We start from the raw sequence: 27826 nt of genomic DNA, 5'->3' as shown, positions 1-27826 counted from the left end.
CATATCTAATAGATCATAAAGCTAAGTCATTTTGACCTCATCTGTTTCTTTGGAATTGGTTTTCTCTCTCCATGGCCATTGCCTCTGTGCTTTGTCATGTGTTGTTATTCTTGTCATGGAAGATTTCTCTGTAACTAGTCTTTGCTTTGCTCCCTACCAACCACCCTCCATGCCTGGAGTAGTCTATTAAAAAGGCAAATGAGTCTAGCACTCCCTGCTTAAAATCTTTGCTTCTATAACTTGTATGAGCTGCTCCACAAATTTGGGGTACAAACATGATTCTATTTGGTAATTTTTCCAGTCAATCACTTGAACTCCCAGCTGTCCTGTTGGCAGAGAGCCTAGTTATCTTAGGTTGTTTCCTAGAAACAGAGCCTGAACTGAGGATACATGTTAGTTGTTATTTTAGGGGGGCCTCATAATTCCTGCCACTGGGCTGGGGCTGAGCCCACTTTAGTCCACCCTGCCTGGCCTGGCTAAACAGACTACAGAATCCTGGGGCAGGACATTGGGGATTGGTGTATTTCCTCTTAAGAAGCCCAGAGCCCCTCAGGCAAATTGCTGTACACAGTGACAAGCTCTACCTACCTGGGGCTCAGAGTGGGGGTCTTGATCCAGTCTCAAAAGATTCTTTTATGCCAGAGGTCAAAAACTGCCAATAGGAGCCAGAAGCCTGACAGAAAAGGCAGCCACAACTCAGCAACAGCGATTGGTAACAAGCAGAAGCTTGGCACTCACAGGAGCCACATCAGTAGTTTTTTCGGGAGCCCTAAAATCTTGATTTTTATGTAAAATAGTCTGATTTTAAACTGTTAGCTAGATTTAAAAAAAAAAAAAAAAAAAGCAGACAAAACAAAACTGGTCTGGGACCTTATCTGTCCCAGGGCCTGTCAGTTTGTGAATTAGGTTTTATGCTCTAATCCCATAACAATGGATTCCCACTTGCCTTACATTTGCATCACTATGGGGGCCAGAGCAATGAACTGGGACTGGACAAAGATCAGCTGTGAACCGGTTACAAAAGGTTCCATGATTTCAAGATAGTCTAACCTCCCTTAGGGTGGCCTGTGTGGCCTCCCTGACCTGGCTCTTACCCTTTTCCTTGGCCTTTCTGTTACCCCCCCTCCTCCATACTCTTTCACACCTCCCAGCCTTTTTGTTCACCGGGCTATCTCAGAGGACCCTCCACTTCCAGCTGGCTATCAGCACTCTCCCCTCCTTCAAGATTTGGCTCAAACACCCCTTTCTTTAGGCAGATCTCTGCTTTCTCTTCTGCTTACCCTATGTTTTACAGCAGTTACTCCATTGCCTTCAAGCAGAGATTTTCAACCAGAGTGCTGCAAGAATTTTTAAAACATGCAATACCTGACTATTTAGTCAGGGGCGCTGACCTCTTTTTCCTTAGGTTGCCAAATTTTTTAAAATGACAACAGCCAACACAACAATAGCCGTCCAGTGTGACTGAATCAAAATTATGCCTATTTTTTTTGTTGTTAGATTGGGTGTGCCACAGAATTTAGTAATTCGTTTATGTGTGCCATGAGATGAAAAGGGTTGAAAATTGATGCTCTAAAGTTTTCTTTACAGGCCTGTTGCCCCACCTGACCAAGCCCTTAGAGGGCAGGAACCATTGCCCCATAGATTACTTTAAGTGCAGATGAAAGGATGGACATCGGTGACAGGTTTGGCTCAGCAATTAGAGCTTTGAACTGAAGGGTCTTGGCTTCCATTACTGGTCAAGGGCATGTACATGGGTTGCATGTTTGATCCCTGGACCCTGTTGAGGTTGAGTGGTAGGCAACCAATTGATGTGTCTCTCTCACATAGATGTTTCTCTCTCTCTCTCTTCCTCCCTCCCTTCCACTCAAAAAAAAAAAAAATCAATGAAAAAATATCCTCAGGTGAGGATTAACGAAAATTAAAAATAATTTAAAATAATAAAGGAATGGACATCCAATTAAAAAAATAATGAACCTGACCATTGCCTTTCACACACCAGAAATCCATTTGAGGCGAACTGGCAATTTTATTTTGAGAAATCAAATTGAAACTTGGTGTTTAAGAAAAGGGGGAAAACCCTCTGTATACTTTCATTTTTAGAAGGACCACAGATTTGTAAAATACAGTTGGAAAGAGTAAGTTTTCAGATATTCTCAACTTTGGACATAGCTGAGGCCTCTAAGAAGAGTTCTAGAACTAGAAAATGACTAAACTGGTTACGCTAGCTTTTCTCCCCAACCTTCCAACGCCCTAAGGCTGTTAGAGTCGGGGGTGTTCGCTGCCTCCAAGGGGAAAGGGAACCAGCTTCTCTGAATGAAACTGCACTTGCACAGAGCTGCGGCCAGTGCAAGCAGCCACAGTTGAAAGACCCTTTGCATAAACCACTCTTAAAATGACTGAGGCTTGTAGAATTATAAACTGAAACTCCAGAGGCAAACCCTAAGCGGTTACATTTTCTCGACAAGGTTTCCCAGCCCTGATAAACATTTCCTACTTTCTCTCCCTCCCCAGCGCGTGCACACACACAACTTGGACGGACCGCTGCCTTGACATTGAGCCTCTCTCCTACCTGAAGTGGAGCACCTTAGGAAGCCGCGAGGTTGGCGTTTCATTCATAATATATGAGCTCAAGGGAGGAGGGAGGCAGGGACAAGAGCCTTTCATCTCTGCTATTTAAAATCCCAGCATTGCAACTGAAAGGGAAAATGACCTGGGAGTGAACTGCTTCGGGGCTGAAGTATTGCACGATAACGGTACGGGCGAGCGCGTCAGCGGCCCGCCCGCCGGCTATTTATACCCGGCAGATTATGCAATCTGGCTTCAGCCATTCATGCCCGGACTGGGACGACGCGCGCGGGGTGGGGGAGGGCACCATTCCCGGGCACCGGGTCAGTTTCTAAGTTTGCATCATCCCCTTCATTACGAGAGAGCTGGGGTTTCCATGCCTGCCGGTGGGTCTTGGGGGAGACAGCTGGGCTACAAACTCACTTGGCACACGCTGGCACACACGACTGCTTATTTAAACATAATAATAAAGGCACCAGAGCGCCCTAGGCGCGGCCCAGCAGCGCGCAGGGCAGAGCTCCCGGCAGACCGGAAGGAACTGATAAACTGAGCGCTAATGACACCCTCTCCCTCCCCCGTCGGAAGTGTCCTCCGAGCGCTGGTCATTGAGAAATACCGAAGGGGCAGAAAGGGGGTGAGATGAGGACAGGCCCCGGCGCAGCTGCGCGCGCCTCCCCCGGCCTGGAGCAGGGGTGCCGCGTCAGTGAGGGCGTTTCTGCGGACCGGGCCGCACACACTTTAGGGTACAGTATAGTCCTTTCCAAGTCACCCCGCCCCACCACTCGCGCCCCTGGTCGGGTAAGGGCGAGTGATTTGTGGGATCCCGTTCCGCCACCCACCCCGGGGAGATCTACACTCACAGCCCTGCCAGACTCCGATAGGTGAGAAGAGGGAGGACGCAGAGAGGGGACGAAGGACATGAAAGAGAGGGCAGATTGCTAGGAAGGATAAAATGTCTGCTTCTCCCCGCGCCGGTGCGGGGCGAGCAGGGGCAGGGGCCGCGACCCGCTGTTGAGTTAAACAAGACCTGCGGGTCTACTGAGCATGCCCGTCCCGGGCCACCGAGGGTCGCTTCAGTTCCGCGCTCCGGGTTTTCCGGGCAGCCGACGAGAAGGACCCGAGTCGGGGTGCTTGCCTAGCCCGGGACTCAGGATTGAGAGGCTGGGGATTGGGGGGGTGGGGGGGGGAGTTGGGGGAATCTTGCTGGGGCCTCCGTTAGGTTTGCGTGAGGGTTGTGAGTAGATCGACATTACTTTTTAAGCTGTATTATCTCACTCTGAGTCGATGTCCTTGATTTGATCGTGTTCAGAGCTGCTTTGCCCCGCTTTGGAGATTGTGGGGGAGAGACAAGGATGTGGGTGTTTAGCTCTTTCAGTAGTGTCATTAAATTAAAGCCCTAACTCCGTGATAACCCCTATTCCGGTAACAACCCAGTAGACTTTGATAACACCCTGATATTCAGATCAACATACATATCTGAGTTATTCGACCAATATGCCATTTCTTCTATGGAGTGGCAGTACAGTTAGTAATTGATGGGGAGGAACCAGGAGGTGACCTGCTAGGAACGGTTCCATCAAAAGGCCCCTTTTGGGTAATGAACAAGGCAGAAGAAAACTGGTAGGTTTTCTTTAGAGGAACATGAAGTACTGGGAGTGGAGAGGGTAGCATTTAGTAACGCAGCTGCCTACAAAGAAGAAAGCGTTGCCATTAATTTCCTATTTGCAGTATGCTTAACACAGTACCCTTACTGTATAGCCATTTAATCTTCCCAGCGACCCTATTTGTGGGTATTATCCTGACACTACAGACACTGAACCCAAGGCCCAGAGAACCTAAAAACCTGCTGGTGCTGTGGCACTAGGACATCCAAATGGGGACCTGGTTAATTCTGGACCTTGCATGTTTTTCTTAGCTCCTCTGGCTGCCTGGTTCCAGGGCCCTGCCAGTCATTCACTGCTATTAGCAGAGAGCTGGATGAATAAGTAGTGATGACACCAGTTCTGCTTGCCTACCCACAGAAATGAATAATCAGCTCACTTGCCACCTTGCCATTTAGGCTCCCTGAAACTGGAGGGTGGAGCCCCCCAAAATGCCCATTGAGTGGATAATTTTGATATGGACAAATGACTTTCCGGAAGTTCAGGAATGACTGAGTGGGATCTCTTTCAGCACCTCTAGGAAAAAAATAACAATGGCCAAAGGTGAGAACTGGGTAGACACCTTAGCTTTAGAGACCAATAAGAGCTTGCTCTGTTCAGTGCTTTCTCATATACTCTCAATGGCCTCAAAAACTAAGAAAGACAACTGTGGCTTTGTTGTCCCTGTTTTGTAAATAAAGTAAAGAACTGCTAAAAGCTTCACTCAGGGTCTCCAGGCTGCCAGGAGAAAACCAGAACCCAGATATTCCTCCCATCTAGTGCCCTTTTCACCACCACACACCAGCACTCAGCATCAAAGGTGGGTCAAGCCCAATCCATATCCACAAAGTTCATGGTTGTGATCAGCAGGAAGCTAGGGTAAACCACCAGTTTCTCCTTGACTCAAGGTGAAACTCATTCTATCTTTGGAGCACTTGTGGCTCTCCAAATGTGTGTGTGTGTGTGTGTGTGTGTGTGTGTGCCCCTTAGGTGTACTAATTTGAGTTATGTTTAATCTAATTTTAATTTGTTCAATGGTTGCTATTTAGTTAAAATATCTGTATAGTATCTTAGCACATTCAGGAGGATGGAAAGTCTGCTGTGTTTGGAGAGCAGGAAGGTGCAGGGACTATATCTCTTGCTCTCTAACAAGACCCCAGAAGGGAATACCCAAACGCTATGTAATTGGAGGGACCTACAGCAAAGTAAAAATGTGGAGCGCTTGTTTTTTCAAACACTATAAAGAATTTCAAGACTGTGACAGCAGAGGATCAAAACAATCAAAGATCCCTGCCCAACTGTGCAGGGTTCTGCCCAGGAAGCAAGCCCTGCCCATTGCCCAGACAGTGCTGCTTTGGCGAGCATGGGCCCACTTAGGCCATCGTCCCAGGCCAAGATAAGAAAAATAATTTAAAGACAAAGGGTTGGGAGAGGGAAACTCTCCATCTCCCCATTTCACTGTGCTAAAACCCAATGGGGTGCAACCTCTGGCCCAGTAACTATGGTTTTCAAGGGCCTGGGACAGGGCCATCCTCCACCAACATTAGAGGGATTTACGGAATAAATTTAAAAATATATTTGGGCTTACCTTTTAACCCGAGAAAGCCCATCATTTCTACTGAAATACAAAGGTTTCTGGGCTGCGTTAGACTTACCTTTTATTCTTTTTATATAAAATAATGCCCGTTGCCCTACCAAAGACAAAAAAGATCATAAAATTCACATTAAGAACCTTGGCAAAGGCACCTGTGCCTCCCTCACCCTCCCACCAAACGGTGGGGGAGTAATTGGTCCTCAAAGCCCGAGCACCGCCCCCCTACCCCGCCAGGCCCTACCTCTAGCTCCCCGTCTCCACCCTTCCTCCTCCCCCCCCGCCCCCCGATTTTTAATCCAGGGGTTTGGTACCAGTGAGGGAACTAAACGGGAGCCAGATGTGTGCGAGTCCCCGGCTCCCGCCTCCTCCCTCCTCTCGGGCATCTTAAAACCCGGAGCTCTGACGAAGGAGGATCCGGAGTCACACAGACACGGCGCAAACAACTCCGCTCCCCCGCTCCCCCGGGAGTGGAAGACCCGAGGTGGGGGGGCGGGCATGCTCAGTAGACCGGACAAAGTTTTTTTTCTCTCTCTCCTCTCTCTCTCTCTGTCTCTTTTTCGGTCGCAAGTAGGAAGCTTTTTGCACTCCACCACCTCTGGCCGCTGGGAAGACGTCATCGCTTCCGCCCTACTTCCTCCTCCTGTTGGCGGCGGTGAGAATCCAATATGGAGTAAATCGGCAGAGTCTAGAGATGGGGCTCGGACGGGGCGCCCTGCACCGCCTCCCAGGCGCACCTCCCCCGGCCGCCGACCGCTCCCCGGAACCGTGATTGGCTCGGCCTCTCGGGGGCGACCCCGGACCGAGCCCCCACCCGCGGCCGGCCCTCTTCTCCTCCTCTCAGCAGTCTCCGCCGCTCCAAGGCGCGCTTGTTTTTCTCCTCTCCCTCACCGCCGTCCCCTGCCCCAAGCTCTCCCCCTCCGCCCGCTCTCGAGCCCCCGGAGCCCCCTCCCGCCTCGCCCCTGGGCGCTGCGGCGCTCCTGCCCCCCGCAGCCTGTCTTTGCACCCCTTCCCCCAAACCACCCCGCGCCCCGGGCGTCCTGCTTCCCCTTCTGCCTTCTGCGGCGCCCCCTTCATCTCTCGCCGTCCCCCCTCCCCAACCAAATCAGGCGATCTCCGGAGATGTGAAGAAGGGGGGTGAGCGGACAGGAAGATGAAGGGAGCAAAGCTGCCCGCCGCGGGACAGGCGTCTAGGTGAACAGGAAAATGACCGAAGAAACACACCCGGACGAGTAAGTTTGGCCGCGAGGTGGGACGCGTGTGCCCTGCGGGGGCAGCGTGGGGGTCCGGGGTTGAGGACGCAGGCAAGGGACGCTCGTCGGGTGAACTTGGCGTGGGGTGCAGCGACTCGCTGGCCTGTGGGGTTTGGGACGCGAGATTTCCCTCCTTGTTGTCTAAGTGAGGAGGGGGCAAACTGCTGTGGGCCGGCGGGGGCGCGCCTGGGGTCGGCGGGTTGGTGGCTGCTGCGGGGGCCAAGGGCGCACTGGTGACCTCGGAGAGGTCCCTGCACCCTCTCCGGGGAGTTACAAACATCCATCCCCCACCCTCGAAATCCTCGGCGGCCAGAGAGGAAGACCTGACACCCCCGCTCGGGTTTCCTGGGGTCGGTGGGTGTTTGCTTGGTGACTCTGATTCTCCCGCCCCGCTGCTCGCCCTGCGGTCCTTTCAGGAGCCCTCTGGGGCCCAGGCTCCGCCATTTCGTTTTCTTGAATCGCTCTCATTTGCATACCACATTTTCATTCATAAAAAACGCGGCCAAGCAGGGGAGCATTGGGCGCCGGCCGTGCGGGGGTCTGCGTGCGCCGGGGTCCACGCGCTGGCTGGCGTGCTGGAGCCTCCCCCAGGGTCCCGCAGCGCGTGCGGGTGTATGTGCACGCGCCTGTGGGCCCGGGGCAGGCGCCCCGCGGGGTCTAGCTCAGGGGGCGGATCCGAGGCGTGCGCAGCGGGGGCGGACGGGATCGTGCGGGGCAGTACGTTGCGGGCCAGTGTGTGTGTGTGTGTGTGTGTGTGTGTGTGTGTGCGCGTGTGCATGTGTGTGTGTGTGCGCGCGCGTGTGCGCGCGTGCACAGTCGTGCGTGCCCGGCCCCGCGGGTCTGAGAGTAACAAAGCTCGGGGCGCTTCGCCCTAGGGGATCCCTGCCAGACCCGCCGCCCCCGGTGGGACCCGTGCAGTTCTCCAGCCCCACGCCAAGGTGCAGCTCCCTCCAGCCTCACCGTTGCAGAGTAGGGTTGGGTTTTTTCCCAGCCCCTCCGGAGGCCGTTCCAATCTTGGGGCAAGGCCGCTGGGCCTGGTGCCTGAGGTCGTCGGCCTCGGGTCCGAGCGGCCACCGCACAGCAGCCGTCGCTACTCAGCGTCTGTGCCCGCCACCAGCCACTTTTTTTTTTTTTTTTTTTTTTTTTTGTGAATAAGACACTCTCCTTTATTGTCACATGATAGCCCTCCCCTCCTCCCCTGCACATTCATAAATCCGGAGCCTGCCTGGGCTCCTTTCATTCAGAGCTGCCTGCCATTAGCCAAGGTAGCTGCGGCGCGGGCTTGGGCGCAAAGACCCTGTCGAAAGCCATAGGGACTAGCCCTGGAGGGAGGCCCCTGGAGTGTCTGTGGGGGCGTGGGGCCTGCAGGTAGACAGCTCCAGAGGCCCCGGATCTTTTGCCTCCGCGAGCATTCAGACTTGGTGTAGAGAGGGGAAGTGACTCAGGGCTTGGGCGAGAGGGCTTCTCTTGCAGCAGGTGACAGAATACTGTAAGAATCTACTCTAAGAACTCACTTCATTTTTTAATGCCCCTTTATCCTTTGATGTCTGCTGTTGCCAGGTTGGATGGGAGAGAGGTTAGGAAGGGCTAGTCTTTGAGAAAGGGAATTTCCTTTCTGTGGGTCCCCAGGGAGCTTTGATTGCAGTAACCCCTGGTCTGCCGGACACCCATAGCTGGAGAGGATCCCGCTTGGTGTACTTGTTGTGGCCATCCCACCACATATGCTGGCTCTGCTATTTTAGACATTTTTGCTTGCCCTTGTAAACTATCTTGAAATGGGAAAATGGAAAAAAGTTGTGTTTCTAGGGCTGAAATATGGGTGGGGGGAAGGTATATGCTGCTGGGCTTTACCCCGTTTAGGACTTGATTAGTAACAGGTATTTCTATGGGTCCTCCTTTGTCCTTGCACACACAAATAGCAATAGTAGCAGGGAAGGACACTTGCCATGCTCAGGGTTTGGGAATTCCGAAGATTGATTTGACTGCCCTACACTGGGTTCCTTGGCTCCATCCCTTGTAAATACTGGCTTGGCCTCTCTCTTTTCACAGCAGCATGTTATCTGGTATCCAAAGCAAAAGGACTTCGAGTGGGATCACCAGTAAAATAATAAATATCTCTATTCCAGGCGTTCAGAGCAGTTCAACATGGAACTGGCTGCCCCCACTGTTGTCAAAAGCCCAGTTGAGACAATGGATATTTGAGGGCACATTCTGGTTTCAGTTGAGAATCAAAAAACTGTGGTGCCTTAGCTCACTGCAGAAACAGCCTTCTCAGAATTACTTTTAATGTAATGACCTTGGCATGATACATGAAATGCCTGTTAAGAAAGCGGGTTGCATGGGCTGTAAACTGGCATTTGTGGACACTGTCTGTTATATTGTTCAATGTTCTTATGTAATGATCCATCTGAAAATTTTCTTTTAAATGTTAGTGCCAGGAAGAAGGTTTCTGTCTGAGTTTGCTGTGATTGCCTTCTCCCCCCCCCCCCCCCCCAAATACTGTCTGGAAGCTCAGAGCCAAAATTCTTTTTTTTTTTTTTTTTTATCCTCACCCAAGGACATTTTTCGATATTTTGTTCAGATAGAGTGGGAGGGGGAGAGAGAGAGAGAGAAACATCGATGTGAAAGGGACACATGGAGTGGTTGCCACCCACACAACCCAGCCAGGGCTGGGGACAAACCGCAACCGCGGGAACCGAATCCGGGTCTCTCCGGACTGCAGGCGGACACTCCAACCGCTGAGCCAAACCGGCCAGGGCCAAAATTATTTCTTGATTAGGGTAACCACATTAGCCTAGTTTTTTGCTAGATTTATTTACTCCTCTGTGTAAATTTTGATCTTCTGTTTTCTCTTCTAATGGTTTCATGTTTGAAGTCCCTCAGATACTTTCCAAAGCAGGCAAGTTGGGTTACTTATAAATAGAAATGGTGACAATAAACTGGAGACCTAGGGCAGTTATATTTGTGCCTTAGGTAAAATAGATTTTCTTTTAAAGGAATTTGAGATTCTATTTTTTATTTTTATTTATTTATTTATTTTTGGTATGTGCCCCTAGCGGGAACCAAACCCATGACTCTGGATCGCAGGCGGACACTCCAACCATGAGCCAAACCGGCCAGGGCTAAAATAGATTTTCTTGATAGTACACATATATTTATTAAATATCTATTACATTTCACATCACAATACAATACATAAGAATCTTACAACTAGTAAAATTATGCTTAATTTAAAAAATAATGTTTTGTCTTTTTTTTTTATCCTCACCCGAGGACATTTTTTGTTCAGATAGAGTGGGAGGGAGAGAAAGAGAGAGAAACATCAACGTGAAAGGGACACATCGAGTGACTGCCACCCACATGACCAACCAGGGCCGGGGACAAACTACAACTGAGGTACGCACCCTTAGTGGGAACTGAACCCCGGTCTCTCTGGACAGCAGGCTGACACTTTAACCACTGAGCCAAACCGGCCAGGGCATGTTTTGCCTTCTAATGTTAAAGTTGCTCTCTAATAAATATGTAGTAATTCAGGAAAGCTTATCTGCTCTTTTCACTGATGGCCCTAAAAACAGCTTCTATATAAAAAATACATGGACTCTTCTTTGATTCCCACTCCAGTTAGAACTGCATGTTAAGATTTATAACTCTACAATTTTAAAAATAATTTAAAAAGTAAAGAGCATCAGCAAACTATTAAAAGTGGTCTTTTGTACATTGGACTAGAAAAAAATTTTTAACTCATACTATACCTTTAAAGCATTTAATCATGGATATGAATAATTCGGAAATTCTCAGACAAAAATGAAGAAATTTTCCCAAAAATGAAGAAATTCTCCCAAGTAAGCTATAATCCTGGAGACATGAGTTCTTCATTCAGCTTTTTATTTTGTTCTTCTTGTGAATACTTCTCTGCAACATACATGTTGTTGAAAGAATGGATTTACAGCTTTGCCTGCAGTCATATTCCTAATGTTGAAAGGTTTCTCATTTTTTAAAAAAAAGGCTAAAATATTTTTGTGGAACAATTTCAAAATTAGACATCAGAATTCTTATATCTAAATACTTGATCCTCCTAAAAGATGAGAATACTCTTTGGTGAAACCACAATACCATCATCACATTTAACAAAATAAAGAACAATTCCCCGATGTCTGTAACACTCAGTCTCAATTATGTGAAAAATGTCTTTTATAACTGGTTATTTCAGCCAGGAGCCAGTCAAAGATCCTGTGTTAAATGCCACTTGTGAAATATACTTAAGGCTCAAGGCTTAGCTATTTGCTCACTTTCTGATCTAAGGCAAGTTACTTAAGTATCCCACCTAGATTTTATCTGAGTGTGAATAAAATGGGAATAAATATTAGTACTTTCATGGAGTTGCTGTGAGGATTAAATAAGATAGTTTATGTAAAGCTTACAATCCAACACCAAACATAAAACAAGTGTCTAGTGTGGCTCTTTAGGGAGCACTGAGGTAGGTTTTTTACAGGCTCAGTTTGTTAATTTTCAAAAAACCCTGGGAAGGATGTGTAAAGTCACTTGCCTAAGATAGCAGACATTTTTTTTTTTTAACACTTTATTCCATTTATTGTTCTCAGCAATCCGATGAGATAGATGGTATTGTTACTCTCACTTACAGATGGGGAAACTGAAGCACAGACAGGTTGAGTAATCTGCCCAAAGTCATATCCTTAGTAAGTGAAGGAGTTGGGATGTGAGCACTCCAGCAGCCTGGCTCAGGAAGACACTGTGTTTTTAACCATTATGTAGTACTGTCTCAGAAGGGGAAAGGGTGGCCAACCTTGGTGATTCTGACTTCAGAGCTCACACTGTTTCTGCCATCATGGCGTCCGTAATTCTGTATTAGTGATAATCTGTCATTGCCATAATTTCTTCCACTTCCCTTTCCTAAAAATGCAATGAGGCACATACTGAGTTAAAGTGAATTTAAATAAACTTGCATTTGAGAATTCTGTGGTACACCTTAAGATAATAGGAGGACTGTGAATTCAGAGTTAACAGTTGTGGACATTAGACCTGATGCAACAAGTATTGATCTGTTTTCTGGGCCTTTGCCTTAAAAGGGGGATGTGTTTCTGCTCTACATGAGTAAAATCCTTACATGTTAAAAACATGGAGATGACTTTGCAGAATTGGAATCTTGGTTCATTTATCAGAAAATCTTGAAAGCAAGACAAAAAAACTTATATTGGAAAGACCTTACTTAGCAAGCTTGTAAGCTAGGACATTGTCAATATAGTCCTTGTCACTGCATAAAGTCATCATATAAAGTCAAGTGCCTACTTGTAAGGCCTTACATCTTGTTAGGTGGTGGGTCTGGACTAACTTCTATCTGCTGGGTTTGTTTCCATAGGGATATTAGCAAATGATACCTCCTTTTTAGCTATAATTGATCACCCGTGCTTTCCAATTTCTTTAACCAGTAAAAGATAGAAAAAAGTGAATCAGTATGAATACCAAAACTATTTTCCTTAAACTGATTATTCATGCTCTTTATTCTGGAATTCTCTTCTTTCTTCCTTCCCTTCTCCAACAAATGACATTCTGTTCATTCTCCGCAACCAGCTTGGAGCCGTTGCTTTTATGAGGTCTTCCTAGACTTTCTTCATTCACATTTTCCAAGTCAAAACCAAGGACTCTATAGAATTCCCCCTACACTGTGTGGCAGGTACCACCATTTAGATTTGAGCTTATATCCAGCTAGAGTCTGTCCCAGAATGTGAGCTTTTTGGATTCAGGGTTGCTTCTCAACTGCCTAGTCTTCTAGTTGTTGGCTCAGTACCATTGAGCACATTGTGGTTGTTGAATAAAAGTCTATGAATTAAAAATAGGTTTAATTATTTTAAAATCCTATTTTGTCCCTGTCAACTAATTGCAGTTGTATTTGATTAACTCAGGGTATGTAGAAGCCTCCTTCTGAGAAACTACCATGTTCACATGAAGCCCTTATAGAGGTTTGTGGAAATTGGGTGCAGATCTACCTGGTGATGGTGATGTGTGATTGACAACTCAAAACCAATTTGAGCCAGGCCTGTGTGGCTCTGTAGTTGAGCTTCAACCCAGGCACCAAGAGGTTGCCAGCTTGATTCCCGTTCAGGGCAAATGCCCAGGTTGTGGGCCAAATTCCCAGTGGGTGGCATGCAGGAGGTGGCAAATCTATGTTCTCTCTCATTGATGTTTCTATCTCTCTCTCCCTCTCCCTTCTCTCTCTAAAATTAACAAAGAAAAAAAATTTAAAAAAAAAAATCCATTTTGATTCCAATCACTGTTGTAGGAACTGGGAAGTAAAGTGCAATAGGCCAGAGCCTGTGTTTCTGTCTCTGCAGGAGAATCTGCAGAAATCACAATATTAACAATTTGCAGTAGCTGCAGGGTTCTGATGGAGTCTTAACACTTAAAGTTGGAGACAGCTGTGCTGATGAACTCCAATATTGGCATAGTTCCTACATTATTGGGCTGAACACAAATACACAATCTAACAGCAAAATCCTCCCAAACTGAACAAGATGATAATAGAGGCAGAGCACGAAGTTTTGGTGTGTGTGATTGGTTGTTTTGGCTTATTTTCTCTTAAGTAAATTGGGCTGACTTTTTTTTTTTTTTTTTTTTAAACCCAGTCATATTGATAAACTTGATGGCTATTCTTGTAAATATTTCTTTTTGATCAATAGTTAAGGCTAGAACATTGATGATTTTTTAGACACTTTGTAGAGCTATTAAGTCACTGTGGTAGAAAGAATATTTTGCACTGGTGTGTACAGTTCTCTGTGGAGCAAAATGTATTTTCTTGTGCTTGCCCTGGGTAGTCCTGAAGGATTGCTACCACAGCTTGATGGGTCCCATGTCAGAGAAAGGAAGTCTGGCCAGAATCTTAACAAAATCCTTGATAGTAACTGGCATAAGAGTTAAGGAATGACTGTTTGATAACTATTCATTTCTCAGGTAATCTTTGTCAACAGTATGTTCACATGTGGCATATTGCACATGTGTAGCAAATTGTGCTTATGTTATTCATGACATTCTTAAAGGGTAGTTGAATACTTATTTAAAAACAAAGTTTCTGTTTACTTGCACTTAGAGCATAGAGGTGAAGTCATGGATTTCGACTTTAGCATTCCGTACTTGTGATTGAAGAGATTAGAACAGTATGGGCAGCCTCTAAAATACATGGCTTTGGCTCCTCTGTGTACTCACATGAAAAATAATGGTTTTTCAAATCTAGTTGTTTTTATTCTTAGGTATATTCCCTATGGTCCATTCATAAATGCTTAAAACTTAATTATCAAGTTAAGTTCTTAAATTGTCTTTCCAAGCTCATCTAGTAATGACATCTTTGTCTTTTCATTTTCATTGCCTCTTCCTTTTATTTCTTTTTCTCCTTACATTGCCTTTGGCTCTGGCCTCTAGCATTGATTTTTTTCAGATATGCACTGTTTATTTTGTATTTGCATCCCACCCTAACTGAGAACTACAGAGAAGCAAGACCCCAGGCTTGCTAAGCCCACAGTAGGCTTTCTGCAAATGTTTATTGATTGGTTAAAATAAATAGCCATTAATTTAAAAATTATTTGACTTTATATAAACATTTAAACAGTTATTCATATGGTACCTACGTCCAAAAAGACGTTGAGGTTGCTTTTTCAAAATTATCATGAAGGGTCAGCTGCCACGATAGTAGTGGAAAAAGCGTGGGCTTTGGGGTGACACCCTGCCCCCACTCTCCACTGACTCAGGGACCCTGGAGAGTGTCCTGAGCCTTGAGTCCAGGGTTAATGTAATTGAAGTTCACTCTGCTACCTACTTCGCAAGCTGTTGAACAGTGGAAATGCGAAGTATTTTAGCACAGCACCCAATGAATTGGGAAATCAGTGGCACTCATCCACCTCTGGTAGGTCTCATCAAGTAGCTGTCATTTATTTTCAGAATTTACAAGGCAGAGGATATCCATTAACTAGGTTAGTCTCATAGCAACCTTTGGAGGCAGGCTCTCACTTTATACCTAAGAGAATTGAAGTGACTTGTTCAAGGGGATTTATGGGAGAATTAGAGCCTAGAAGTCCCGTTCTTCTTCTCATTTGGCCTTCCAATGCTGTCCTGGTAGGTACTTCAAGAATAGCAGCTTAGTTTTCATGCTATATCAGTAATGCCCAGTTGACTATTGGCATCCTTAACTGAATGATCCTAGTTGGCAATGCTTTTTTGAGATTTTATGTCTTATAGTAGCTTGTCTCCTCTTTCATTGTCAGTGTTCTTACCTATAGTAGCATCCTATCTGTGGTCTAGAAATCATGTTACCAATGGTGTTCAAATGGTTTCTAAAACAAGAATCAGTAGTCTTGGTGGGGATGGGTGGGCCAGGGGGTCTCTTAGGGGTAAGGTGGCTTATGACTTGTTTTGTCTACTTGCATGCTATGTTGGTTGTTTGCATTTTATATTTCTAGCCAAGGAATAAAGTGGATGCTGGACTTGAGATTTAATTTAATCATCAACATTCCAATAATTTTATTTCTTTTTATAGACCTTTTAAAGCCACTTAAGTGTGAATATAGTCTTAATATAGTAATTAAATTTCTCTCCTTTGCTTAATAGGTTAAATCAAATCTGTGACTTTTCTCAGACTCAAAATTCCAAAACAAGTCTGCTCTGCCAGGATGGTGTGCACTGGCTCAGTGTTACTTCTGGCCCTGAAGGTCTAGTGGTTGCCTTTTCATTAATCTGTGAGTGCACAGGTTTTAGATCAGGACTCTGCTGTTTGCAAACCAATTTTGCATCTGGTGACGTCCATTCCTAATGTCTTTTACACTAAGGAAAATTAGGGAATACTAGATTACAGGTGTGCATTTGGAATGTGGTAGACTTTGATTCTAAAGAACTTGATTTTAGAACATACTTGTACTCTAACTGCAAAGCCATATATAACTCATTTTATTGGAAAAAATATGTAACAGTGTGGGTGAGACTCGAGGAAAGGGAGCCACTAGCTGTTGCGTGCCATATTCACTTACTGCAACAAATGTACCTGACACTTAATCTGACGGATTGACCGGGAGCTGTGACTCAGAGAGCCTCTCTCTGCTCAGGGAGCTTACCCTCTAGGGTCCTAGGCACTTTCACACACCTTAAGGGTGCGAGGGTAGTCATCTGGATGACTGTCTGTTGACTGCAGAGTTGTTTTCCCTTTCCTTCCCCTCTTTCTGCAGGGTTCCTCCTAGAGCTACAGGCATTGGAATTCCCAGACTTTGGGTGGGGGGATAGAATCCCCAACAACTTCTACAAGTTATATTGAAGGTGAGTGTATGTTGTGTGGACAAGTACTTGCACACTCATACATGGCTGGGAAATGACTGACAGCCAAGCGTCCACAAACTACAGGCAGGGAAAAAATTCAGAGAGGTGAAGTATCTTGTGTGGGGTCACAGAGCAGGATTTGTTATTTTAACCCCAGATCCTTGAACTTCAAATCCCATGTCTGTAGGATAACATTGTGTAGTATGATTTCACAGAGCCTCAGTTTTCTCATATAAAAAAATTGTGTTGTGTGTAAGCTTGATTTATATTACTGTTGAGTGAATTAAATTAGAACCCACTTAGAATGCTGTGAACACCTCAGAACTGTGAGGTGACATTTCTTCTTCGCATTCCTCTTTAGTTCTGTGGAGCAGGGAAGCAGTGCCCTCTGAGGTGGCCTGTTCTGTACTGACATAAAGAGCAGCTCTCTGGATACCTCTTTTGGAAAGAGAACTAACCACCTTACCCCTGATGGAAAAAGCGTGTGTGAGCAGAAGGCTTAACAAAGCACAGGATTCTCCTGGACCTGCATTTTAGCCTAGCGTTTTGGGAGGAGGATCAAGCTTGACCGTACATAGGGAACCACCTGGGAATCTTGTCAAAGGAAGACTGTGTTTCGGTAAGGACTGCGATTCTGCATTTCTAACAGACTTGCAGGTGCTGCTGTTGCTGCTGATCCGTGAACCCCACTTTGAGTAGCAAGAGTCTCTCCATGGTGTGATGATAGCTCACAGCTGCCAGGTGTGTGTCTTCAAAGGTGACTTCACTTACCTGGCATTTGGGATCTGTTGAGGAAGCTCATTGGACAATATACACAGATATTATCAAGCTCCTGCCCTTCCCTATCCCTGGCAGGATTTCCAGCTTTGAGGTATAACTTGATTTTAGATAGGAATGTGCAGGAATACTTTTTTTCTTTTTTTATGGCTTAAAAAAGTTTTTGGTGAATGCCAAGAGACCCAAGGGTTCCATCACTTAAAAAGAAATATGAATTTCCAGCACTGTGTTTGTAATTCCTGGTAGTCAGCTGGCACTCTGTGCCCTCCAGACAAATCAGTCTTGTGTGGAAAGCTTGCTGCCCAGGGAAGCAGGCACGCTCAGCCATAGAAGAAATCACAGGAAGTAATTAAACAGAGAAGGTCAGAGAAAGAGGAAGTGGTTGTGTTGTTTCTGATGCGAATTGCATTGTTGTTCCAGGGGATCAAGATCATGATGTTTAAGTCTTCTGGAATGTGGCTGCTTGGGGATTTGATTGTATTTAAATTGCAGCCCTTTTAGTTTATTCTTTTAGACAGCAATCTAGTTAGGAAATGAATTGCTTTTAGGTCTTATCAGGAATCCCCACGTGCCTAAGCAGAAGTCTTAAAGCAGGGAGTTGCTTATAGCTTGGCAAATTGCACTTAAATGAAATGAATGTCAAGACTATTAGAGGTTAATTTTAGGTGTCTGGAGTTCTCCCTAATTCTCTTGATTAAACACTTTAACATAATAGTTTCCTTAATTGGAATAATGATAGAATATTAGCATGCATATTAAACCATTTACCGAAATTTGAATAGGGTTAAAATGCAAATTATCCATCACTTGTCAGTGCTTACTCTTTAGAGATAATTCCTGGTGAGAGATAGGGAAGAGACTGGAATATGAATCGGGAATTGGGCTTTCTTCTGGCAGCATCGCTAGGAAAGCCGAGAGTAGACCAGAGGACTGAAGTGAGAGATCCTTTGTTTCCCCTAAAAAGAGGTTCTAAAAATGCCAGCGCCTGTGATAGTAACATCTCCAACATGGAGGCAGATGCAGTGGGAAGTCCGACATGAGCTGACTGGACACCCTCTCTGGTCGTCTTTCCATTAGCTTGTCACATTTTTCTTTTAGAGGAAGGGGATAAGGTCCCTCCCTATCATTTAGATGCCCCCTCTGAAGTCTTGAACTGATGCACCACCCAGAAGTTCCCAAACAAGTGGCTGGGAATCCATAAACAAGCACTCCAAGTATTGTTCATGAACCAAATACATAGTCACCCATATGTATGTGTTACTCTCTTTCAATGTATTTATGGAATAATAAACCACAGCCTCATTAAAATACTACTGAGTTCACCATGGATGTTTGTCCAGTTTTCTCAACTCACAGTTATTAAAAGGGACAACTATAATCCCTGGGAAGAAGGGGCTAGTCCCTGTATTTCCTCCCTTTGTACATTTATACTTAGAAAGTTGGGACTCATTGCTGTGACTCTCATTCTGCCTGGAAGAAAAGAAATGTGGTCCTTCTCTGGGGGAGGCGTGTGCATAGGTTGTGGTCCTACTGCAGGGTGGATTGGGTGGAAGGTCTGAAGGAAAGCAGAGGACCAGTGTAGTTGGAGGTGTATGGGGGGAGTTGAAAATGACTCAGGACATCTCCCCTGGAGAATTGGCATCAAGTTGGGACTTCTGGTGAGAGGAAGGAGAGCGGGGGTAGTGAGTCTCCTCTCTTTCAGCTCCTCGTCCTCTCCACACTTGCAGTCAGCATTTATCAAACACGGGTGTTGTGCAGCATACAACTATTTATTGTGCAAAAGAGCATACACCCAACACTAGAAGCTCTTGATAGAAATCAAGTAGCAAAGAAGGTAGGTACTTGGTTGCCACGTGTAGTAAGATCTGGGAGTCAGGAAACGTAGGTCCCTATCCCTTCCTTGCTACTACTCTGCTGTGGGACCTGATGCAAGGTGTCAAACTTCTTCTCTGGACTGTTTTCTCATCTCTAAAATAAGGAGACTGAATCATGTAATATAGAACTCTTGTGGTTCTAAATATTGCAAGGACAGTTCATATTAGGAAACTTTTATTCCTAGTATAATATTCTTTTTAAAAATAGAAACAAATACAAAAAAGAAATTAAAATACCTCTTGCTACACCAGCCTGGGGAATGTTCACTATCAACAGGGTGGGACTCGAGTTTTAAAGGAGTGATCTAAAGATGGTGGTGGTGTTTTGGGGGTGGGGGAGAAGGTCAGGGCAGGCAAGTTGGGGAGGAGGCATGTTGTGGCCAAAGCTTTCTTCCATAGACAGGGAAACTCCACCTCCGGGTTTATGCTGGGGGAGCTCAGAGAAAGAGCTGGTCCAGTTGGCTGAGGCTAAATTTGGGAGGTCATTACGTGCCAGGCTAACAAAACAGGTGTTTGGACTTTTGTTCTTTAGGGAGAATGGAGCTACTGCAGGTTTTCAAGCAAATAAATGATGAAGCGATATATTGGTAAATTTAAACTAGTTAGAATGTAGGATGCAGGCAAGGCTGGAGTTCAGGAGGCCACTACTAGCTGTGACTCTGCTCTATCTGGGCAAGACCTGCCTCTCTGGCTTTAGTGAAATGCAGTAAGCATCTCTGTCGAAACCTTTGTTCCGAAGAGGTTGTCATTGTGTTTACTGGAAGATGGCAAAGGGGGCTGTGAAATTCAGAACAAAATTAACCAACTTACTCGGTAGATTGAATTTACCACTTGGTAAGAACCCATGTGAGGATTTTTGGTTTGTTTTAGTATTATTACTGCTACAGGAACACAGCACTGGTCAATTGAAAGTGCCCTTCTGAAGTAAAGGATACACTGCCCTTTCTCAATAGAGTAAAATGGTTGCAACTTGACCATCAAATTGTAGAACTAGAGAGGATCCTAGGAAAACACCAGCTCAACTCCCTTCTTTTACATAAATTGCAATCCAGAGAGGTTGAGTGATGAACAGCTAGTTGGTGGTTTAGCATATGTCAGTGAGCAGATGTCACTTGAACTTGGTTCCAGTCCTTTTTGGGGTGCTGTGTTAAACATTCATGACAGTTGCTACACTTGAGTTGCTGAGCCCTGAGGAAACATGAAAAAGATGGTGGTAACCTACTCAATTCAGATGAGTGTGGCCCATGTTGACGGTGAACCATCAACACTGAACAGATTGCTAGCCTTTGTTAGTCCCTGTGCAAGGCTGAGATAGAGGAGCTGGCCCTGTGGGGCTCGCCTTTGGATGGCAGTAGGTGTGACTTCCACACGTTGTGTTTCAGGGACAGGGGGGCAGGGAGTGGAGGCAGAAGAGGGCTTCCTTCAGCTCGCCATCCTGGGAGAGAGAAGATGAGACCTTAGATGAAGAGTTGAAATACATGTGATGTTCCCAGGTTTTTGCACCTGGGCATCAACAACAAAAAAAAGTTGATGAAACATTACCTATGCTTGTTCTTCCCAGCTCCAGCACCTTCTGTTCTCCCCATGTGTTTGTTTTTGATGTTAACTGCCAACATGGTGTGGTCAGAGACAGCAGGAAGTAATATTTGATATGCAGGTCTCCTGGGGTGGGGGTTGGTAGGTTCAGGATGGGAGGGGGGTGGTTTTGGCACATTTGTGTGAGAACTCTGAGCACTTCTAAGCAAACAGGTGCTTTTAAAGCAAAGAGAGGAAGGGAAGAGTTGACCAGTTGGTCATATAATGAACATATTTTTATGGTAGCTTTTTACTTTAAGTTTTTGTAAGGCTGCTGTCTCATAGGTTAACTCCAGATAAAGTCTCGATTAGCCTCTACTGAATCACACGGCTTAATAAGCTTTGTGTCCAAGGACATGTGGAAACCTAGGCTTAAGGGAGAATGAAAACTCCCCAAACCAAGACACAGTATCCCTGAGAGCCAGCATACAGGCTGAGAGGACACACTCCACTTTGCTGTGGCAAGACTTGGTCCATTTTCCAATCCTTCTTTGAAACTAGAGTTCTCAGGTAGGATCCCTTGGGATAAGAAGACTCATACTGCTTGTGTAGGATAGGAAACTCATATATATATTTTTTTTAATTATTTTTCTTGGGGTTCTACCTCCTTGCCTTTTGTTTTCCCTTGTTAATCCCTACCATCTGGGCAACCTTGTTACTCATAGAGGAAAAGATTCCATTGGAGTTTCAGGCCTCTCATTCCAGTACTTCTGAAACATCCAAATGGTCAGGGTGGTTTGGTTATAGATGGTTTACATGCAGGTCTCCGTTCCCCCCTCGTTGTTCCGAACTGAGTGATCAAGAGAAGTGGACAGGTGTGGTCAAGCCCCGACCCCTGGTATTGCAGCCTGAAATGGAACCCCTTCCTCCAATTGTCCCAACAAGGACAATTTATCAATATGACAGGAGGTCTGGAGAGGGTGCATATTGGGGTTGGTTTGGGATGCTGTCCAGGACACCGTACCCTTCCATGTTAGCACTCTTACCTTCTCCTCCCTAGACCAACTGAATTAGACATTCATCCCATCCCATGTTAGAATTCTAAAAATCCAGGAGATTTTAATGTACCTTATCAGGGTTTGGAAAAAGGTTGTAACCAACCAAGACGGCATTGACTCTTTTAAAGATCCCCCTGGGTGACAGATATTAACTAGACTTATTGTGGTGGTCATTTCACAATATATTACAAATATCAAATTATGTTTTACACCAACTAATATGTTATATGTCAATCCTGATTAGTCTGTCATGTCGGAGAACATTCAAAAGGCCACATTCATATCAGTGGAGGGGAATGTTGTAGAGGTGTGGGTCCTTCCCCTCTCCCTTTCCTCTAGGTTCCATCTCATCCCAGTTAGATGGCAGATAATCTCTTAGGGGGGAAGATACCAAATTGATATCAACGCAAAATGAGATCATAAGAGACAATAAAAAATAAATTCTAATTTTTGATCCAAGAGGTCTTTTATATTGAATTTAAAAATGCTAAAGCACACCAAAAAAATCACCTACAGTTGTCCAAATGTGTGGCTGTTTTTTATTATTTTTAAAAAAGGTTTGGTTGAAATCTTGAAAGCCTTATTAATTTTTTTCAGAAATTTTCCTTGGTGATATAACACAGATGCCTTTAGGATACTAATTTCACTGTTTTAATAAAGAAGTAAATATTGGGGGGTTATTTTGCTTTTTTAGTAGAGTAAGGCCAGTTATTATTATTATTATTATTATTATTATTATTATTTTCATTTTTTGTTCAGATAGAGCGGGAGGAAGAGAGAGAGAGAAACATCAATGTGAAAGGGACACATTGAGTGGCTGCCACCCGCACGACCCAATCAGGGCTGGGGACAAACTGCAACCGAGGTACATGCCCTTAGCGGGAACCAAACCCGGGTCTCTCTGGACCGCAGGCTGACGCTCTAACCGCTGAGCCAAACCGGCCAGGGCCAGTTATTATTTTTTTAATTCTTGCCTGAGGACATTTTTTGCATTTATCTTCAGATAGAGCATGAGAGAGGGGCGGGGGGCGGAGAGAATCATTGCTGTGAGAGAGACACATCAACTGGTTGCCTCCACACAACCCCAACTGGGACCCGGAACAAACTGCAACCGAGGTACATGCCCTTAGCGAGAACCGAACCCGGGACTCTCAGATCCACAGGTCGATGCTCTAACCGCTGAACCAAACCGGCCAGGGCCAGGCCACTTATTTTTATAGGGAACAGAATTAGTTCTTGCATTCAATTTTTAACAAACTTTTGTTAATGTGGAACCAGTATTTGCTCAAATTTGATGGAAAACAGAGTTATAGAATCATGCTTTACCTAGCAGTGGAAATACATTGACTTAAACAGCAGTGTTTCTAACACAAACTGATGCCAGGTTTTGAGATTGCTACTTGTCACCCAGAAAGGCAGCACCACATGCAAATGTGGGAAAGACCAAAAAAATTATTTTAGTATCTCAGAAACTGTGAAGGACACACTATTTATTTATTTATTTATTTAATGTTTTTATTGATATTTTAGAGAGAGAGGAAGGGAGAGAGAGATAGAAACATCCATGTGAGAGATTATTGATTGGCTGCCTCCTGCATGCCCCCCACTGGGGATTCAGCCTGCAACCTGGTCATGTGCCCTGACAGGGAATCCAGCTGGGGCCTCTCAGTCCATGGAACGACACTCAATCCACTGAGCCACACTAGCTGGGCTGTGAAGGACACACTTTAAAATGGGACAGCCTTGCACAACAGTGTGACTCTACTAATCTCACTGAACCACACACTTAAATATGGTTACAGTGGTCCAGCTGGTGTGGCTCAGTGGTTGAGCATTGACCCATGCACCAAGAGGTCGCTGGTTTGATTCCTGGTCAGGACACATGCCAAGGTTGTGGGCCTGATCCCCAGTGCGGGGGGTATGCCGGTGGTGGCCAATCGATGTTCTCTCTCATTGATGTTTCTATCTCTCCCTCTCACTTCCTCTCTCTGTAAAATCAATAAAGGAAAAAGAAAAAAACTTTTAAATGGTTACAATGGTAAATTTTATGTTATGTATATTTTGCCATAATTAAAAACAATAGCTCTGGCCGGTTTGGCTCAACAGAGTGTTGGCCTGCGGTTCGGTTCACGCTAAGGCCATGTACCTCGGTTGCAGTTTGTCCCGGCCCTGGTTGGGTCATGTGGGTGGCAGCCACTCAATGTGTCCCTTTCACATTGATGTTTCTCTCTCTCTCTCCTTCTCTCTCCCTCCCACTTTATCTGAACAAAAAAATGGAAAAATATCTTCGGGTGAGGATTTAAAAAAAAGAAATAAAAAAAGAAAACAATAACATCAAACCAAAGAAATGGGCTCAAAGTCTACTAATGACTTTATTAAAATTCTGAGACCCTTTTCCAGAAAAATGACATCCTGAACACAGCTGCCTGGGCCTGTGCACCTGCAGTGCCCGATCCGTGCCACAGCCTCACCTATAGATTTCTAGCTTCCTGCCAGTTCCTGCCTAGTCCACTTTGTCTCCTTCTTTCGCTCTCCCTTCGCCCAAAAAACGCCCCCTTCACAGAAATTTGAGGCAGGTGGACTTTAAGATTAGGCCAATAGTGCCCAAATTTGTGTATCCCCTAAAGTTCCCTGCAGTTGACCAAGTGTGTGTGTTTCTACACTAATGTGTCTTGCATAGGGGTTGGATCCTCTGACAAAGTTCTAGAGGTCCAAACAGCTTCCAGTAGAGTTAACAGCAGAGCTGGTCTTGGTTGTGGGTGATGTGGGTGATGGACCCTCCCCAGACACAGGGTCGAGGGGTAACCACCTGACACAGCCTTGGGCAAGCATTCACAGCCACAGAGCCTCGGTAGTTCTCAGGGAGAGCAAAATATCCGACTTCCGAGGTTCTGGCAGTCATGTGTTTTGCGTTCACACACATAAAAATCAGGCAAGTCGGCCCTTCTTCCTATTTGGAGGATTCATAATCTGGCAGGTGAGATGAACAGTCACTTACTTCAAACAAACGTATATGAATGAACGTGTGCCGCAGTGCGTGCCTGTGAGAAAACAGCTTGTTCTTTGAGACTCTCCCATTTCACATCCCTGTTTCTGTTTTTTAAGACTTGATGTTTCTCTCTTTAAGTAGTTTTACTCGTAGCTTGTTGGTGTAAATTGGAGTGTTAGCATGTCTGAAGTGGCATACCCCTAGAGTGGGAATATTAGCAACTTCTAACGTGGCTTTTGTGAATTTTTCAATAAAACTATACACTAACTCTTACCAACAAGTAGTCATTCTTAACTGTTGAAAATCTGTACTCATAAACTATTTATGGATTTGGCACTTTCTGGCCTTGGGAATTCTTAAGTCACCACATTTGATACTTAATTTGGCAATCTCTATGTCCAGTAGAAAAAAACAAATGTTGTAATGAACCTCTCTGATAAGCTTTGGGGACAGGGTTATTTGTGGTCGAGGGCACATTTGTTCATGTGAAAGTACACAGTCCCACCCCCCACCCCGTACTGAGATGCAGGATCAAGATCTTAACTAATTCACGGAGCTGAGAAGTATGCCCTGTTCTACCACACCGGATGGCCCTTCACTTTCTGCTTGGACACTTCCAAGATAAGGAACCCACATACTATGCAGCTCTGATTGTCAGCAAGTTCTTCTATGGACCTGCTGTCCTGTGCAGCGGTGACAGCTAGTTCCCTGTTCAGCGGTGACAGCTAGTTCCCTGTTCTGATCACCCCGCTGATACAAGAAGGCAGTGCTCCATCTCTTCTTCAGGCCAGACATCATCCTGGTCTCCTTATCAGTGTTCACATTCAACCATGTCTTTTGTAACATGGGGCCCAGAACTAGAGGTGTTTTTCCAGAGGCCAGACTCTTAGATGCTATGGGTATTTACCTTTCTTAGTGCAGTCTCAGGTGGCTTCGGGGCTTGGGTGAGTGTAAAGGCACCAGGTCGTCTGCGTGGAAAATGCACGAGGCGAGTACTGGGCCTGCACCCTTGAGTTTCCTCTCAGTGGCTATGTCAGTTACTGTCAGCTGCTATGGGCTTAGAGGAATAGACATCTCTCCCTTTGAGAGAGCATCCTATTGGCTCTGATTGTGCTGGGCAGGGATGGGCAAGGGCATTCCTCTGCTTCAAAGGAACTCTCCACTTGTAGGTGAAGGACTCTAGTCTTCTGTATTCCCTGAGCAGTATCCTTTAGTAGGGGTGCAGAAGGCCAGGGAAGGTGAGTGAGCTGCTTGTGGCCCTGAAATCGCTGTTTCTTAAAGCTGGTTCTGGGCCACCTACTCAGAGTCAGTAGTCTGGAGAGCTTGTTAAAACACACATGCCTGAGGCCCACCCAGACCTCCTGGATTGGCCTCTCTGGCTATGCAGCCCAGGGAATCTGCATTTTTTAAAAGCTCCCCAGGTGATTCCTCTTCCTGCAAGCCAGAGTTTGAGATCTGTTTCCTAAATTGTAATTACTTCTTTGATGTTCGTTTTCTTAAATGTCCAAGGACTGAGTACTCAGGAATCTTAAAGGCCACCTTTGTGCCTTGCTCCAGCCACCCAGTGCTTTTAATAGTTCCTGAGTATGTGTTTACACAATCTGCATTTTATGAAGTCCATAAAGACATATTTACCCAACAAGTCGCCAGCCCTCCAAAGGTCAGCTTTCCTCTATTTGTATGAAAGGCACTTAACTCTAAGTCAGTTAACACCAAGATAGAAGCTAATTAAGGCATGGAAGTGAGCTGTTCATGCCCACATGCCAGCTGTAACTCTTGTCCCCAGTTGTAGCACAGTTTTACAAGTCCCTTCGAGCTAGTTACTGCACAGAACCTATGCACGTGTGGCCTGTTACTGCATACAGGTAAAAGTGCCATTTGTCATGTCATCATGTAAGAGTGCTGTTTAAAAGCATGTAAGTTAAGTAACTATTAAATGATGCCATGTTAGCACTTCTGCAACTGACCAAGCATCAGGGATATCATAGGAATGCTAGAGAACGGGCAGGGGGACTCGGTCTCCCTCAGGATTGCTTTCAGAGCCTGCAGTTGAAGAAGCCTTGCCTAGGTCCAGAGCTGTGATTTCCTCATTTGCAGACAGTAATTTCTTAAAGAACTGCTGGAGGATTAAATGTGGGAACGTGGGTCATGCGCTCAAGCCCAGCACCTGGCACATAGAAAGCAATCAATTTAAAAAATGGTTCTACTGCAGCTGATGAGGATTATTATAACATAAAATCGAAAACCCCGAGAGAACTAACCCTTAGGTCGCAGGTCAGGAGCCTCAGTGGGTAGGTTTCCCAAGGTAAACAGCCTCAGGTCCTCCTGCACCGCCCCAGTCGGGTGCCCTGCACTGAGAACCACCCCGCAAAGCAAAGGTATGGCTGGGCTCCAGGCTCCTCAGGGTTCACTGTACACCCGGAACATGACACCTTTGAACCCAGCTTCTTACCTGTAAACCTCAGCCTTACGAGAAAAAAACGAGGTTCTCTTTTAATTTGGGGACCATTTTTTTATCTAGCAAGGTTCAGAAGTAGGGTGGTTGGTGCAGTTAGTGATGTAAAAAAAAGAGACTCTGCCTGAGAAGTTTATCAAGGGCTGTGAACATGCTAAAGCTCCTGTCTGACGTGAGCAGGGAGGAAGGACAGCCCTGTGTAGGCTACTTGCCAACTCTTTGGCATCAGCACATGAAGTTATGCTTTTTTTTTTTTATTTGAAATTATCCTTCAAGTCTTTGTTGGGAAACTAAGTTCTTGTCACTAGAACTGAGGCGGTCAGGGTGGCTTTACTCTTTTTAGAGTTACTGCAGGAAGGCAGTAGGGCTTCTTGGTCAAGATGATAGGATTTAGGCCCATGCTGTCCCATAGAAATACAATTTGAACCACGTAAGTAATTTTAAATGTTCTGGTAGCAGTGGTTTATGTTTGTTTTAAGTAAACAGAAATGGGTGAAGTTAATCTTAATATATTTTTATTTATGTATATCCCCAAATTGTCATTTCAACATGTAATCAGTATAAAAAAGTATTCAATATTCTGCATTGTTTTTGTACCACACCTTTAAAATGTAGTGTGTATTTTACACTTAGGGCATCTCATTCTGACCAGGTGTATTTCTTGTGTTCGTTCGCCACATATAACTAGTGCCTATGGTATCAAACAGTGCACCTCTAGACTAAGACAGGCCTGGGTGGGAACTTCACTCTGCTGCTTGTTGGCTGTGTGACCAGGGGCAAATTACCCGCATCCTGCA

General features: G+C 45.3%; 1 protein-coding gene across 1 annotated transcript in view; it reads left to right on the top strand.

The window, feature by feature from the left end:
* The first annotated feature begins 6469 nt into the window (after positions 1–6469).
* SPRED2 (sprouty related EVH1 domain containing 2) overlaps positions 6470–27826 on the top strand; it is a 112434-nt gene continuing 91077 nt past the window's right edge. Inside the window, exon 1 of the mRNA XM_036263288.1 lies at positions 6470–7028. Within this exon, the coding sequence (XP_036119181.1) occupies positions 7003–7028 (26 nt within the window). The 5' untranslated portion in view covers positions 6470–7002. The remainder of the gene's footprint in view (positions 7029–27826) is intronic.

This window comes from Molossus molossus, unplaced genomic scaffold (genome assembly GCF_014108415.1).
Source record: "Molossus molossus isolate mMolMol1 unplaced genomic scaffold, mMolMol1.p scaffold_m16_p_15, whole genome shotgun sequence".
In the NCBI taxonomy this organism is placed as follows: domain Eukaryota; kingdom Metazoa; phylum Chordata; class Mammalia; order Chiroptera; family Molossidae; genus Molossus; species Molossus molossus.
Note: the sequence above shows the minus strand (reverse complement) of the source record. Positions and strands in the feature narration are given on the sequence as shown.